Here is a 17,000-nt window from a genome sequence, read left to right as displayed (position 1 = left end):
AAATATTCAGAAATCTTTTATTGATCCACCCAACATTTTGTATTTTTTATTTAAGTACAACACCACTAAATTAAAAAAAAAAATTCGAAAAATTTGTTTAAAAATTGAATTTGAAAATTTTATTAAATTTATTATCTTTACACGTTTTTAACAGAAGGGAAGAAATATTTAAAAAACTAATTTAAAGGGTATAAAATTTTTAATTTAATAACATGGTAAATGTCAGAAGTGTGTTTATTATTATTTAAGGACTGAATTTTGAATTATACTTACCTTCTACTTCTATCATTTTGGGAAAGGAGTTCACAAATTATTTGAAAATTTATTAAAGTTAGATAAATTAATTTATGTTCTGGTTGTCATTATTAATAAAGAAATTTATTAACAACCTTTGAATGTGAATTTCCAAATAATAAAGCGTGTATAAAATTACAATCGTGGAGCCAGACCTAATAATATTTTCTACTCGAATTATGTACACCAAAGCTTTAATAAAATTCACAAATATAAATAGAATATAATTAACTTGTATTCCAGAATTATATTATATAAATATTTAACATGTTTTATTATTTAATCATGAGTAAAAAGAAAACAAAATCATTACCAAAGTAAAAATAAAAATAAATTAAAATTAAACTTTATTAAAATTATTATATAAAATGAAAACAAGGTAGAAGAACAGTTCTTAAAAATCTAAAATATAAAAAACAAAGACTGTAGTATTAGAAATACTAGAAAATTTATTTGTATTATCTATATAATAGGCACATATTGTGTCCTGTTCATTGTATATATTTTCTATATAAATGAAAACAGTTTTTCATCAATCTGTCATAATGATACAAATAATAAGGTCACACAATAAACTTACATAATACACCTTGTTTATAAAAACAGAATTAAACGTAAACTAAAGAAGATACTTTTGTATTTGAATCCATTCAACTAAACAATATATTGCACGATGTGCAATCTTGATAAATTCAATTAGTTCAGAATTTATTTAATGTCTCGTTCTCATGTAAATACAAGAGACATCATGGTCATCATACCCAAGACGTCTTGCATGTTTAAAAACTTCATTAGCTGTGGAAGTCATTAGCAGTGGTTGTTTTAAAGTATTTGATAAATCTAGCGCTAGCTTCATATCCTTTTGCATATGTTGAATTGCTTGTTCCACTCTAATGAAATCTTTATTTACAATTTGATTCGCTTTTGATGACAAATAGGGACATGCAAGGTTGGTTAAATTAAATATTTTTAATAAATCCTTCGACGAAATCCCACATCGATCTGCTAAAGCTAGCGACTCTGCAAGACCCACCAGAGCAATTCCTTTCATTTGATGCAATATCAGATTTACTCGCGTAGCATATCCAACCTCGCCCAAGAAGAACGATGCTTTTCCCATTGCTTTAAAACATGACTGACATTCTACGAACAGTGATTCATCGCCCGCCGTTAAAATTACCAAGCTTCCCTCTTCGGCTTCCGTTTTGCTACCTTGAACTTGAGCTTCTAAATATCTACCACCTTTGTTTTTAATTATTTCACAAATATCTTTGGAAGTTTCTGGGTCGACTCCAGTCATCTCGACATACCCCTTATTTTCCAAGCCATCGCCATCTGCCGCGGAGTGAACAACTCCACAATTACCATGTACAATCTGGAAGTAAAATATAAAATTAATAATTTCCAATCATTTACTTCTGGTATTTCATGCTTTTGATTGTGAATTCTCATAAGCATAATATAGATGTTTTAAATTTCTGCTGTCAATTACTATTGAATATACAATGACTGTGAAGTATTTAAAATATGTTTACAATATAAGTGTTAAGTATTAAATATTTAAACTAGAACTGTCGGAATGTTTGTAGTTAACGCTGTCCCTATCCAAAGTTCACAAACAAGTATTGAATCCCAATAATATTAATAAAATTGCGAACTGTTAAAGCGACTGCCACTTACCTCTTTAGCGATTCTGGGATCTGAAAGACAACTGAAAATTATATCCGAATTTTGGACAACGTCACATGGTGTTTGGTATGTCTCCACTTGTCCCTCTTTTTTTGCATCAGCCTGAGCTTTAATTTCGTCACACTGTAAAAAAAGTAAACGTAATCAGAAATTAACTTAACTAATACATTGTAATTTTAATTATAGAGTAGACGGAAACAACTTTCGTTTTCTTTCAATTATCAGAAATCAACCAGCGTTTAATTATTATTTTAAATTAATAATACGAAAATTGAATATGGCAATTAATTTGTAAAATTAAGCATATTCAATTAATAAATAGTTTTTTTTTTTGAATTATTACATCCTGAAATACAATCCTAAAATAAATTTTATGTTTAATATACGTAATATTATGTATTTATCAAAACAATATTAAGATACCTAAAAAGAAATAGCACAATATGAACTAAGCTAAATTACTGTTTGTGATGCAAGTTTTAAATAATAAACAGTTTATCTTAGAATAAATATAAATAATTCTTTTATGGTTCGTCAACATGATAAGAAAGTATGATATATGAATGGCTATAAATGTAACCTTGAATCAAAAAGCGAGCCTGTATGTCTATGTATATTAAATAAAATTAAAAAAATTAATTTTAAATACTTTTCAAAATATTAATTAAATTTGGAATCATAAAATTTTTTCTTGAATTTTAATAAATATCAATGCATTCATTGTACTTTATCTTGCTTAAAAGCGTCACACAAATAGAACCACATAACTTCGAATATCAATAATGCTTGTACAAGCAAGTTTGTTGTACAGCCACGCAGTGAGCACAACAAAAATGGTTGATATTTATTGAAAACCTACACCAATCATAAGCACATATTTATGTTAAGTGGAAGAATATAAAAATGGTGCACAAAATTAATTTAAAAATTTGAAAATCATGATTGTCTTCAAAAAAATTCAACACAGACTGATGATGCCAACTGCATAAAACATTGTTTGAATTATATATGAAGAATTTAAACATTTATACATAAAATTAATCAATCATTCATTAGTAATAGTTATTATAATCCTAATTAACATTCATATGTTCATACTTTGTGTGAATTTTAAACTGTGAGTGATAAGAAAATATATATCTTATAGTTATTCCACCACATTTTCATAGTGGATGTGGCTAATGATAGGACATAAGGTAGCTAAGAATAAAATCGTTGTTCATATTCTACTTGTTTTTCTGTGGTTATTGATCACGTTTGTTGTACGTTTTACTGTACAACAAAGATATAAGGGAACTTTTATATGGACTTCACGAATAGAAGAAAAAATCTTCAACAATTCCTGAAGACCCGGTTGTTATTGTGCATTTGAGCACGTAGACGGGGGTTTGTAGTGACAGAACGAAACCGACCAGGATCAATCACGCTTGCTTTATTATTGATGTTACCTAATTGTAAGTAGCTGGATTAAAAACTGTTTGACAATAAAGAAAAAATTTTATGCTTAATATTATGTTTTCTATTCATTAATTATTTTTTCTTATTACCTGTATTCACAAATATTAAATATTAAACACATCACTGTAATTATTTATTATATTTTAATGTAATACCAATTTGTTTCCAAATTTATGTTAATTTGTTCCCCACTACAACCACGAAAGTTTTCAGGGAAAAAATCCAAGTGTGTATCTAGAAAGTGGAATTTCCCAACTTTTTATATTTATCCAACAAAGCTGCATTTATATGTATGACAATATGTTTGTGATAACCAAAAAAACAACATTTTTGAACGTAAGCCAAGCTTCTAATAAAGGAGAATTCGTTGTCGGTTCAAATCCCTTATCACTCTTTAAGGATCTAATTTATGATATCGTAAACTGTAGGAAGTAATAGTTTAATTGGGTATATTAAAGGTGTTATCAAAATATTCATGGAAACCATCACTCTCTTCTTGTCCATTTTATTACCGACCTTATCGGAGGAAATTTTTAACGTACTGTTTGATGAAAACTAATTAACATGGGAAATTCCATTTCCGTTTCCAATTTTAATACTGAATTTTATTGGATTAAAATTTCATATATTTATTAAACTTATCTGTGAATGAACTGAGGAAATATAAGAATGGGGGAAAAATATTTGAGTGTTAAACTACATAGCTTAGTTTTAAATATACAGGGTGTTTCACGTTCATGGTCCATAGAAAGTTTCTGAGAGTGGGCAAAAGATATCGTCTTTAAGTTTTAATAATATAATATATTCTTATATATTCTCTTTTACTGCTAATTGTCGTTACAATCGATGAAAATAGGAAAGATATTGACGAAAGTGATGTTTGTGTATTCTTGAATTCTTCTAATTTGATAAGTAACATTTATCAAAGGTCATAATCCTAGTCAATCATAATTAAGCGTAAATTCTTTTTTCTCTTTTAATATACTTTTCTAGTCAATCAATAAATCATTTTGAATGTCCATTTTAGCAGTTGGAGGAATAATTGTTTTCTAGCATATTTCTAAGTACTGACAGACATCTTTGCTTACCTATTTACTCGGTAGCCGCAATTTCACAACAATTCTAGAAAACTTATTATGCGTATTTTATAGCAGCAATGCGGGAAAACAATTATTCATAATTAATCGCTTACTGCTGAGAAGAATACACACAAAACGTTACCAATTAAATCAAATTAAGTTATTTATTTGAATAATATATTTTGTTATTCTGTGTTACTCACACTCCAAATACTGTATAGCAGTGAAGTTATTTGTAATAGACTTTTGTAACGACATACAAGGCGTCCGGTTGAAATAAATTATTAATATTTTGAGGTAGTTTAATTTGTAGAGTTTTGAGAATATTTTGTAAAATTTAAGAACAAAAAAGGAACATTATTCGAAATATTATAGAAAAGTAGTGCAAATAAGACAAACGTCGAAAGGTTGAAATCAATAAATTATTGATATTAGCTGTAGAGTATCTTTAAGTTTCAAGACTCAAAAAATTACAATCTCATGTAAGAAAATTTAATAACAAAAGAATAAATAAATGAACAGCCTTTTTACTGAGAATATTTTATTTTAAGAATAAAAAAGAACGTTATTGAATTACTACATTACAGAAAAGTTATCAAAACAATAGATTTTAGAGAATTACAATTGTCGTATCTGGAGTACTTCTTTCTCTTCTAATTATTTCTTTTATATAAATATGCCTTTAAAATAAAGTAGCCAATGAACAACAAACAACTTTTCTTTAGACTAATTCTAGGTATTGTCGGGTCTCTTTACAATGCTTACCTACCTACCTACTAAATAGACACAGTTCTACAATAGCTTTAGAATCCTTATAAACCTAACGTTACTTTTTCTCATCAAAATGGCAACGAGTTACAATATATAAGACAACTTGCAACTATTGATGATAATTGATAAAATATATATAGCTCAGAAACACACTCATAAATGTTTTCAATTAAATTATAGGCTTTGAAAATATGCTCGTTTCATTTTCCATCCAACATCTTCACAAAACGCTTCGTTTTCAACATTTACAAAAATGGAGAAAGGTTACAAGTTACGCAAGAGAAAACCGAAACTCGAAGGTCATTCGTTACGATCTACGTAACCGTAACGGCATATGCAAAAAAACAACAACTAAAAGCGGTATAATCGCCGGAGACTGCATGAATTAGTTATAATTAAAATCAAAACGGACGGAGGATTGAAATATCAATAGGATTGTTTATGGAATCGGCGTGGCGTAGGCAAGCTGGCATTTCTTTACCGACGCTGTTCCGTCGTGAAACCAACGACCCGCCACCCCTTCGCTATCGACCGAAATGGTTTCGTCCGTCTCCGTCCCCACCACCGCCCTCATCAACTCGCCGAACAGCTGGCCGGGCACTCTGACGGAGTGTGTCGCAAGAGAACAGAGAGAAAACGGTTTCCGAATCGACGTTTGCGGTAGCCATATTACTCGTATTCGTAACACGCAGTGAACTCAAGTCGAATATAAATAATTCAGTTGTGTTTCTAATGTGAGGTTGCTAGTTTGAGAATTATGATTAATAGAGTGCTAGAAACGTGGTATGTAACTAAGGAGTTATTATAGACGTGTAATTTATCATGTTTTCCTGTGGAACTATATAAAAATGCAAATACTACGGCATATTGTACGTAAGTTTAATGTTCGAATTGATCAGTTTAATGGAATACCTAAGCGATTGAAAACTAATCGCGGGTTCTCAAGGTCTGCAAAAATGTATGAATTTATGTTAGTCCTATTAAATGTACACCGGTTTTGTTTATTACGGTGTTATCTTGTGAGACAGATTAACCATTTTATAGCGAGTATTTTAACTTGGTTATTCCCATCAAGTTTTGTGATTTTTATATTAGAATCAGCATTGTTCTATTTATCTTAATTTTATTCATTTTAATATAGATGATCATATGAGATATTAAAACAATACACATTAAACTATTTGGAACGTGTTGTTCCAATGTTTAATAGCAGTTGTTTTTATATAAGCATATGCAGTTCTAACTTGCTCATTACAAATTGAAAGTTGATTTACGGAACGTTTAATTAATTCCAATTATTTTGAATAAAAATGCCATTGAAAACATAAAACGCAGTATTGTATATATATAACAAGATATATGCAAAGAAATTCTATATAAAAGAAATTGACGGTGATGTTGGATTTCAGGTAAAGTTTCAAAGGATTTGAACAATGCATTGTAAAATATGGGAAAAGATAGCCAGCCACACGTAGCTGGATTGAAAACTGTTTACCTGGGAATATTGTACCTGGGATTATTCTCTTCTATTGAATGTCACACTCGGCACGGAGATTTGCCGGGCCCCCCTCCGCAAGGTTGTAACTACCAGAAAAATTTGCTAATATGCCACGACAGAAATTTACAAGGACTCACCATATTACCCGGGGTGACCCATATAGACTTTACCCGTGTAATCGGAGAAAAATTAAATGTTAGCAATATACATCAATTAAAATGGACAAACAGTGATATAACAAACCTAAGCCAATCAATAATTAGTCCAGAGACATTGAGAAAGTTAGACCTCTCCTTCAACAACATCACATTTCTTCAAAATAATCAATTCCACGATTATTTCAGCTTAACCGAAATAAACATTTCGTATAATCAAATCGCAGATCTTCCTAGAAATGTTTTCAGTAATCTAAATTTGTCAAAATTGTGCCTGTCGCATAATTCTCTCCAAGCTATACCGTTTCAAGTGTTCAAACCGATGCAATATATGCACACTTTAGACTTATCTCACAACTTCCTTGTTACCATTTTGGATCATTTTTTCATGTTGAACAAGTATATCGAAGTTTTATTATTAAACAATAACAAAATTTCCAAACTAACATCAAACGCTTTGGCCGACTTAACAGAACTAGTGAGACTGGACCTTTCTAACAATCAGCTGGAAGTCATTGCGAAGGGTTTATTTGATCGCCTTAATAATTTAAAGTACTTACACCTTGCCAATAATCCTATATTAAATCTGGCAAGTGGAACATTCAGAGGCTTAAGTAACCTAGAGCAGTTAGATATAAGTGGTAATAAACTAATTCACTTGACGTTCGGCCTCTTACACTTCAGCCCGAAATTACTCCATCTAACCATAGATAATACTTGGATTGAGGCTATACACAACAGCGAATTGTTGGGTGTACCAAATTTGAAAACACTACGCATCAGAAACAATACAATGTTGAAGGAGATAGAGGCCTACGTTCTAAGTGATACGGCTCAATTAATAGATCTTGACATAAGCGGAAACGCTTTAACATTCTTGCCATTGTCCTTGAAGAATCTGACTAAGTTAGAGAGACTTAACATTACAAACAATCCCTGGGCATGTGACTGCAGAATGTACTGGTTTGCCTCTTGGGCTGAATCTCGAAAAAAATCAAACGTGACGATGTCCGATCTAAGCTGTGGACCGTACGCTTATCCCAACGACATGATACCCACTCTTCACCATCTGAACTGTACCAGTCCTCGAATTGAATATAAAACACCAACGAAATTGTATCGCCTAAAATCGGACGCTCTGCTAGAATGCAGATACGCTGCATATCCCCCTCCTACATTGACGTGGGTCACACCTAAACGCGAAGTCTACCATTGGAATCCAGACCCTTCAATTCCGGGCGTTTTTGATAAACATCCACATGCCCACAATAAATTCATGACACCCCTAAGGGTAATACCACCTAGAATCCAAGTATTGGATAATGGCACGCTTTGGATAAAGAATGTGACCCGAGAAGACTGTGGTAGATACACCTGTTATGCAAGCAATCCCGTAGCGAACAAGACTGAAGACGTACTTTTACACATCGATCCTACCGACTGGAACCACGTAAGAATTATCAGTCTCATCGTCGGAACTCAAAGTGCCGCAGGTTTTTTAAGTCTCACTCTTTTAGTCCAATTCATCAGATATGTAATTAATAGGTAAGTTATCTTGTACATAATTTTTATCAAAAAAATAATTTGGTTTATTTTATTAGGCCAATTCTGCTGTGCTGTAATTTAAAATACGTACACAGAATAAATACTATATTTGCTAATCAATTGAATGTACCAAGTATGCGAGCATCAGAGTGTATTTTAAACTGCGCCGTTCTATTTTTAGATTTGGACTATTAAACAACTTTTGCAGTTTTTGCAAACGCGATCGCGTATCACCAAGGGCGCGCCAAATATTTGCTATGTTAGACAACATTGAGCAATACAAGAGTCAGCAATTGGAAAGACTTAAGGATAACTACACACAACAAGTTCATCGGATAAGAGATAACTGCGCCCAACAAATGGAATGGATCCAAAATAGCTATCAGTCTCAAGCAAAACATCTTAAAGATTTCCGAGACATCGGTACCCAGCATCTCACAACTCTTAAAGATCAGTACAACGATCAGGTAAATTCTAATTCCTCCTAATATTTTTTAGCTAAGCGTTTTTGTCTCTTTTAGGTTAAAAAAGTGCGAGATTATTCAACCAATCAACTCAACTGGGTTAGGGAAAATTATGTTTTTCAGAGAAATAAGATTAGGAAGTTCAGTGCCCACAAAGTACTTCAGTTACGAGAATCATACAAATATCAACAACAAACTTTGAACAAGGTATTAGAAAATTTGCCTAGTTTATATTTTGAAAATTGTAGAGCGGGCACTTGTGGCAAAGCGGAGTCTATAGTATTCGATTCAAACGACGTAGAAAGCATCGATGTCTATTTAAAATCGAAGATTGAAAAACTTGCCAATTTAGATGATATTACCAATTCCGAAATTAGTCAGAGCAGATTGTCCCTATACTACACACCAACAGAAAGGTCTTTGGATGCAGACATTTCTACACCAAAAAGTCCTCTGGAAGGAATACATATAAATTACATAGAAGATATGCCAGAGCCACCGAATTTCTTTGAGGGACCATCAACATCAAAGGCTCCATTTGGACAAAATCACGTAAATTTAATAAACACACACACAGCCACCATAATTCACGAAGACAAACCAAATATACCAAAGCAGGACCTTTTACATATCGAGATGGACAAGAGACACGAAACAGCGCTATAAATTGCTTGCATAGGCTATTTTGAATAAAAACTGTGATAACTATCACAGTGTAGAGTCAGCTCCATTTAGTGCCAACAATAGCGGAAAGATCTGGTAATTGCACCATCGTGAAATGTTACTAATTTCCTTTTCATTCCAAGTAGTTATACACGAATTATTATTTCCTATAAAATAATGGAGAATGAATAGACGGATAATAACACTACTAGACTCACTATACCGAAAATATAAGTGTTGAAACCTAGTCATTTTAAATTAAAGACTGAGTTTGAAAATAAATAAAACATACATAAGTGTCAGTAGTTGAAGTCGTATATGATACATCGTTTTTAATTTAGGTGTAGGGTTTAAGCTGAATCATATTAACTAATAGATGTTTTATTATATTTAAAATTTAAATACATGGTAGACTATAACTTCGGTGTATGAGTTCTAGATCATTGTCTTTCCTATCTGTCTAATGTAAAGATTTCTACACTGATATAGGGACATTTATTTTATACTATAAGCGGGTACCAAATAAGATAAATGAATATTTTATTATCAAGAAATAATTGTTCTCTTGTTAATATGTGAATGTGATTTCTTTATAATGTTACTATACAAATAGCATTGTTAATGCTAAAATAAATAAGATCAAGAAGTTAACTGTAATTTTATTTAACCCTTTTTTAGTTTTGACTTCCTAATAAAAGAAGAAACTTAAATGAGATACTTTATAATTTGTTGGGAATTCTTTTTTCTAAAATGAAAAAAAAATTATAGAATGTTAGAAAACATAAATATGTTAGATAACGTAAAATGTTAATGTCAAGATATTATATCAATCAGTATTCTTCAAAATAAGAAAAAAAATGATGTAAGATTACTTTACGTTTATAATGTTGTTACGTTTTTCCTCAGAATAAATTAATGGAATTAATAATAAATAATTGACATACCTTTCTTGGATTCCTGTTCCATAAGTTGACCCGATGACCGGAATTGATAAGGTTCTTCACCACTCCACTACCTATGTTGCCAACTCCCAAAAACCCAAATCGTAGTGATGACGGTGTAATATTTTTGTTCTTCAGAAGCTCCGATAAATTTGAAAGGTCTACTGTTGGAGATTCCTGTAACAAAGAAATTACATTATTTATTTAGGTTAATATTAACGTTCTAAAAAGTATAAATAATATTAATTGACAATGACTAAATGATAACACAAACATAAAAGAGCATGCCGTGTTTTAAGTAATTGATTGACAAAAAATCTATACTATATAATAATATAATTTCTCATTTAAAAATTCAATTAAGCATGTTAAGATAATAAGGTCAAATTTAACCGCCTTTTATAATTATAGTATTTGCTATAAAAACGAGAAATGCAACGAAAGTATAGTTGTTAATTGTATTTTGCGTTAAAGAGTTTTATAAATTAAATTATTTAATAGTTTAATTTTAATTTAAAATAATATTGTTAATAAATATTAATTTTTGAATATCTTAAGAAATATGGAATGAGAGGGTTTATGAAAACGATAACTCCAAAGGCTCTTAAAGTTTTAAAAATGACACAATGTTTATTTTAGTAGTTCCACAAATTAGTCTTTACAATATATAAATAAATGTTAAAAAATTAATATCAAAATTAAAAAGATCAATTTTGCTTAATGAGAAAAGTGTTTTTTATTGAAAACTACGTTCTTTGTAGATTTTAAAATTTATTGTCTTATTTAGTAAATTCTCACAAAGTCAATGTTAGACATTAATAAGCATATGTTGAGTTGAATTGGGAAATTATATATTTGAAAGCTACAACATCAAACAATTCAACTTCTAAAGAAGCAACTAAATTTCAATATCCTCTATGAATATTTTAAACAGAATAATTATACTGTTATTCTGAATAATTCTATATAATATGTATACAAATGTAGCATGAAATAAAGCTTTTGTCATTTTGCATAAAAAAAATCTTCATATCCATGAATTTTTTTTTTAATTTTGTACATGCGTATATGTTTATCTTTATCAAAAAGATACAGAAAATACTTAATACATTTTTTAATATAATTATCAGAAAAAAGAAATTAAACATTACCCCTCATAATTATAAATTAACCAAAAATCGTTATGACTATGTAAATTATATTGTTTAGAACGTTCTATAAAAGAAACTCAAAATATGTAGTGTACAGAAAACGAAACGGACAATTTCGACTATTATGTCTATATAATACACACGATGTAAATTTTCCTACAAATTGCACAAGTTTCACTAAACTTATATGTAGTTCCGGTATTTATTTTAATTAAAATTTATCAATCAATAGGGATAAAAAGTAAGTCATCGGAAGTTGAAGTAATCGGCAGTTACTACATTGTTGTATTACTTGTGAACTAGGTAGGTTGAATAGTATTGAAAATATAGCAGTACATTGTTGTAAGTAAAAGTATTATGTTCGTTCATCTTATTTTTTCCACCCTCCACAATTTTTTATACGGCCTTTTCTTATTTTCTAAATAATACATGTAAAATAAAGATACTTGATACAAATAAATTAAACCAATCATTTCATTAAATCGGAGTGGAATATTATACAATATAAAATTTTTGGTTCTCCCGCCAATTTGTAATCTTGAGAGTTATCTATAAGGTCCCATAAAATTTGTGAATTTTTTATTGTGTGTTTGACAGGTTTCTTCTAGATAAGATACAAAATGTGCAATTTCAGCTCGATAACTACCCTCTTTAAATGTTAAGATATTTGTTGGACCCAGAGTTTGACTGTTGCCTTAGGTTAGGTTGATTTCTAGCTTATAGGTTTCTAATACCAAATGAATGACAATATCTTGAATACAATTTATAGAAATTTCATACGAAGTGCTGACGCGTTCTTACAGTGAAATATCAATTTTTAATTGACTTTTACTGTACATACATAATGAATAAAATGTGAGACAAATTATCAGATTTTGGTCAGTATGATGGAAGTATATGGAGTTTTCGAGAATACTGTAAAAATATAAAGCAATTTAATACATCAGAAATAATACCACAGTAATATTTATTTTGCATGGTACGACTTCTCCACCTTATATAAGAAATTAAGTTAATACTTAGAAAGAGAAGTCACAACTTTAAATTTTAATTAATTATTTCAATAAATATTAATCATCATAAGAAGACAGTTTACGCATTCAACGGAAATATGCCCTACATTGACAGTAGTATTAAATCAATTAACAAAATAAATAGTCAAAGGTGTTAGCGGCTTTTTGCTTTTCTCCTCTATTTCTACAGCAAGCGTATAAACTCTCAATTAAAGAGATTCGACTGATTGACTCTTGCCAATGAATGTTGTTACCTGTTACATCCATTACAAGAAGTTCCACCTTTGATTTTGGCAAAATAAAGTATTTGTTTTTAAATTAACGAATAAAAATTACCAACCTATATATCTGTATACTTATAAATTAACACTTGTCAGCATTCATTTTGCAAGGTGAAATCATAGGAAATTATAAATAACGCTGGAGCTTGACTCCTAATACACATTAAAAAGGTAAAAGAAGTTCGTTAGACTAGCAATATAACGTCAATTGAAATCTATTTTAATTATATTCCAATGAGCAATTTTGGTGTCTTCGTGTATTAAATAAATTCTAAAATAATTTTGCTAGTAACATCTAAAATTGTGGTTTCAAATGATTTCTGTTAATTATAATTAATAAACCAACATTTACTTTATTTCTTATGAACAAAACTATTTTTATGACCTTAAGCAACAATTGCCTTAATTTGTTATATGCGAAAAATATTTATAGTTAAAGGGTTTTAGCTGTTGTTTAAGAATTTATTTGTTACGACCATCAAAAGTCGTTTAGAAACAACGAATTTCTCCCATGTATTATCGTACATCATTGTCATGAGAAGACAATATGACTATTCGGCCGAAACATGGTCAGTATGATCAAATAACCTGAACAAATGTACCTGTTGATTGCTTCTCTACCCTACAACCTATGCCGCGTGTACGGAAACTAAGCAAACAATGTATTCATTAAACGGTTCAATTAATTAACTCTTCCCGAACGAGATGCCTATATAATAAATTATTAACATAGACATAAAGTATAGAGAAAAGCTTCTGTTGTTAAAAAACGACCATAATAAGAAATGGATTAATTTCTCATATTCTGCTTGTAAATGAATGTAAATTTAATGATATTTTAATAATGAGTAGTAATTTCTAAAGTGTTAAGGTAAATATGACGAATACGAATTTATCAAGAGTGAAAAAATTAATATATTTCATTTTTTGTTTTTGGTTGAATATATGGTATAATATAAATAACTAAACTACGATCAGTAACCCGATATGTTTTGTTTTAAAAAATTATGTATAAAAAAACTAAATTACAGCAACATTTTTGTCTTTGTCTTTACTTGATCAATTAATTAAACAATAATTATATTTTTTTTTTATATAATTCTATTTTAAAATAATCAACATGAGAGCCGTAATACCACTAGCGGTATCACAGGTGGCGTATTTATATTAACTAAAATAAAAAATAAACTAATAAAACAATAAATAAAGTACTTACAGGTGTGCTCATTACTGTGGGAAGGTTTAGTAGCTCAGTTCCAACAAAAGATGTGGAAATGCCATTTTCTTCTCTAGGCGATTCTGTTTGTTTGGCCCGCTTGTTAAGTGAACTTCTTCGCCCCTCCGATGCAGCCCTTTTAACTGCAGTCTGGAAAAAAATAATCAGTCTTAATTTTTTTTCAAGGGTCAATAATAACACATATTATTAGAAGTTTACAATAAATTAATATCAAGTTACGTTATGTTATCAGTTAGTAGAATTTATTGCGAGTTTAAAATACATTTTGTTCCAAAATATGTAACACTGCATTATCGGCTATTAAATAATAAATGAAAGTAAGGAATACAGATAATTATAGCCCATAAAATCTTGTCTGCGATAAACTGCATTTATTCATGCTTTGTGTATATGCGATCATAATTATTTTTTCTGATCATATTTTTAAATTATGGTTGGTGATTTCTTACATTCGGATGACACCACCATTGAAATATGACACAGATATGACAGTACTGTAATACATTCTTTGAGTGAGGTTTATGAATGTAGTTGGGTCAACAAAAACATATCCTACTAGTTTGTTCATGATAGATTATCTTGAATGCATGTTTTTAAAGCAGTATAAATTATTAAAATTTTAAATTCTTTAAAATAAAAAAATAATTATTTAAGCAAATTTAAATATCTAATATACATCTTATATGTGTATATCTAATAGACATCACTAATTGCAACAAAGGGTGATTTATACATAAAAAATCCACTTCACATTTTTAAATATTATAAACGATTTAGTAAAAAAAGAATTGTGAAAATAATAGTAAAATACTTGATAGTAATACCTTTACAATAAATTTCAATACATTTCAGTGGATTGTGAACTAACTCAAAATTGGTGTATAATTAATTTTACTACATTTGTAGTCTTACCTGTTAGATAATTCTAACACAAGAATTATTTTAAATATTAAATATATATGAACGAAATTATTAATTAAGTGTTTTGAATATTAAAAATTTGCATGTTTTTTAACATAAGAATTAAATAACTACGATAAAAGTTCGTTTCTGGTGAAATTTAAATTCAAATGAAGAAATTGCTAATTTCATAAAAAATTTCAATAAAATAATTTGTAATATGTAATTTAAGTATTATTATACAGTTTTACTATAAAATGAAGTGCTCTCTGGACTATTAATTAACTACTACGAAGACTGATATATAAAAAGTCCAAGCGAATTTGTTCCCGTCGATTGCGCATGAGCAGATAAACATAGAAGTCATAACATTTTTGAGATGGCGTAAATATTTAAAATACATTATCCCAATTCCAATGACCATTTATGTAATTAATTTTAGCGCAGTTGTCAGCTAGATAATTGTAATACAAGAAGAATTTATTAAGAGTAAATTATCAATACTTATTAATTAAACATATCTTTTGTTTAAAAAAAATTGTACATAAAAAATCTGTTTCAGTGTTCTAAATAATAATAAAATGTGAGTTTAAAATCTAAAAATGCAACATACAAATTAAAATCTTGATTTAATTTAACGATTATTAATATTAAGGCAACTTCTACTAACAAATTTCTTATAAGTAACAAGTTCCAAGAGATTTACTAATCAACTACAAATATTCTCAAATTGAAATATAAAATATATAAAACTAAATTGTTATTAGCTATTTAAAGTCCAAGCGAATTTGTTCAAGTCGATTGCGCATGAGCATATAAACAGAAGCCATAACATTTTAGAGTTGGAGTAAATATTTAAAATACATCATGCCAATTCCAATGGCCATTTAGGTAATTAATTTTAGCGCAGTTGTCAGTTAGATAATTGTAATATAAGAAGAATTTATTAAGAGAAAATTGTTAATAATTATTAATTTATGTTAATTTTTTGTTTTTTTTTTTTTTAAATGTACATAAAAATCTTTTTAAGTGTTCTAAATAATTATAAAATGTGAGTTTAAAATAATAAATAATTCAGAATATTAATTTCAACATAAAAATTAAATGATCTGATAAAATTAAAATTCAAATTAACATTGAAATAATTTAAAGTAATTTAAAAAATTATTATTAGACAAATTTATATCGTTTTAATAAATTCTGAATTCAGTAAAAAGAATATGTGAAACAAATATTATAAAATCTTATTGATAACAAAAGCAAGCAAGTGAGCATAATGATGAATAAAAGTTGAAGTGTGGTCAAGCAATTATATAACTAAATACTAATTTGCTATTCAGTATTTAGCGTTCAGTGCGCATGTGCCACTGATTGATTTATTAAACATACAGGATGTGAAATTTTAGAGAGAGCACAATGGGGGGATATCATTATTTTAGTAGTATCTACAAATTAATGTGTACGCATGTGCAGCTGAATGACGTATGACACAAACAGAGCATACTTTAGAAATGTGTAAAATTGTGTAATTAATTGTAGCTCAAATTGTCAGTTAGTTAATGGTAACACAAGCATTATTTTAGTTACATTGAAAATGTGGAAAGTAAATTATTAATTAAAAATTTTTGACTAAACATTTGTACATAGAAAAATCAGTCTGTATTTTTAAATATGAAGATATTTGTGTAAACACGCAATGAAATTATAAATAATATTAAACATTAGTTTCAATATCTCGGTAAAAAATAATAATTAATATAACATTATTATACAACTTTAGTTATAGCGAACACCAAAGGTTTAACATAAACAGAGCAAACACAGAGTGATTAATTATCCAACAAACTAATTTGCTATTAGG

General features: G+C 29.0%; 2 protein-coding genes across 3 annotated transcripts in view; one reads left to right on the top strand and one right to left on the bottom strand.

The window, feature by feature from the left end:
• Positions 1-624: 624 nt before the first annotated feature.
• Positions 625-17,000, bottom strand: part of LOC109597264 (putative oxidoreductase GLYR1 homolog) — an 18,248-nt gene continuing 1,872 nt past the window's right edge. Inside the window, exons 6-9 of the mRNA XM_020012907.2 lie at positions 14,219-14,368; positions 10,561-10,734; positions 1,975-2,106; positions 625-1,669 (exon numbers count right to left, since the gene is read on the bottom strand). Coding sequence (XP_019868466.1) covers positions 1,007-1,669; positions 1,975-2,106; positions 10,561-10,734; positions 14,219-14,368 — 1,119 coding nt within the window. The 3' untranslated portion in view covers positions 625-1,006. The remainder of the gene's footprint in view (positions 1,670-1,974; positions 2,107-10,560; positions 10,735-14,218; positions 14,369-17,000) is intronic.
• On the top strand, positions 5,900-10,267 carry LOC109597262 (leucine-rich repeat and immunoglobulin-like domain-containing nogo receptor-interacting protein 1). Of its 2 annotated transcripts, none has more exons than XM_020012906.2 (4): positions 5,900-6,074; positions 6,701-8,489; positions 8,671-8,956; positions 9,011-10,267. In XM_020012906.2, the coding sequence occupies exons 2-4, from the start codon at positions 6,739-6,741 to the stop codon at positions 9,617-9,619; spliced, it is 2,646 nt and encodes an 881-aa protein (XP_019868465.2). In that variant the 5' UTR covers positions 5,900-6,074; positions 6,701-6,738; the 3' UTR covers positions 9,620-10,267. The 2 variants fall into 2 exon arrangements, with proteins under 2 accessions (XP_019868465.2, XP_049826222.1); XM_049970265.1 differs by having other exon boundaries at positions 5,900-6,164.

This window comes from Aethina tumida, chromosome 7 (genome assembly GCF_024364675.1).
Source record: "Aethina tumida isolate Nest 87 chromosome 7, icAetTumi1.1, whole genome shotgun sequence".
Taxonomy (NCBI): Eukaryota; Metazoa; Arthropoda; class Insecta; order Coleoptera; family Nitidulidae; genus Aethina; species Aethina tumida.
Note: the sequence above shows the minus strand (reverse complement) of the source record. Positions and strands in the feature narration are given on the sequence as shown.

Excerpts from the sequence above, each read along its gene's own strand:
- LOC109597262 (XM_020012906.2), top strand. The coding sequence starts at position 6,739 with ATGGGAAAAGATAGCCAGCCACACGTAGCTGGATTGAAAACTGTTTAC. Across the intron at positions 8,490-8,670 it reads ATCAGATATGTAATTAATAG|ATTTGGACTATTAAACAACT; the intron begins GTAAGTTATCTT and ends TTCTATTTTTAG. Across the intron at positions 8,957-9,010 it reads AAGATCAGTACAACGATCAG|GTTAAAAAAGTGCGAGATTA; the intron begins GTAAATTCTAAT and ends TGTCTCTTTTAG.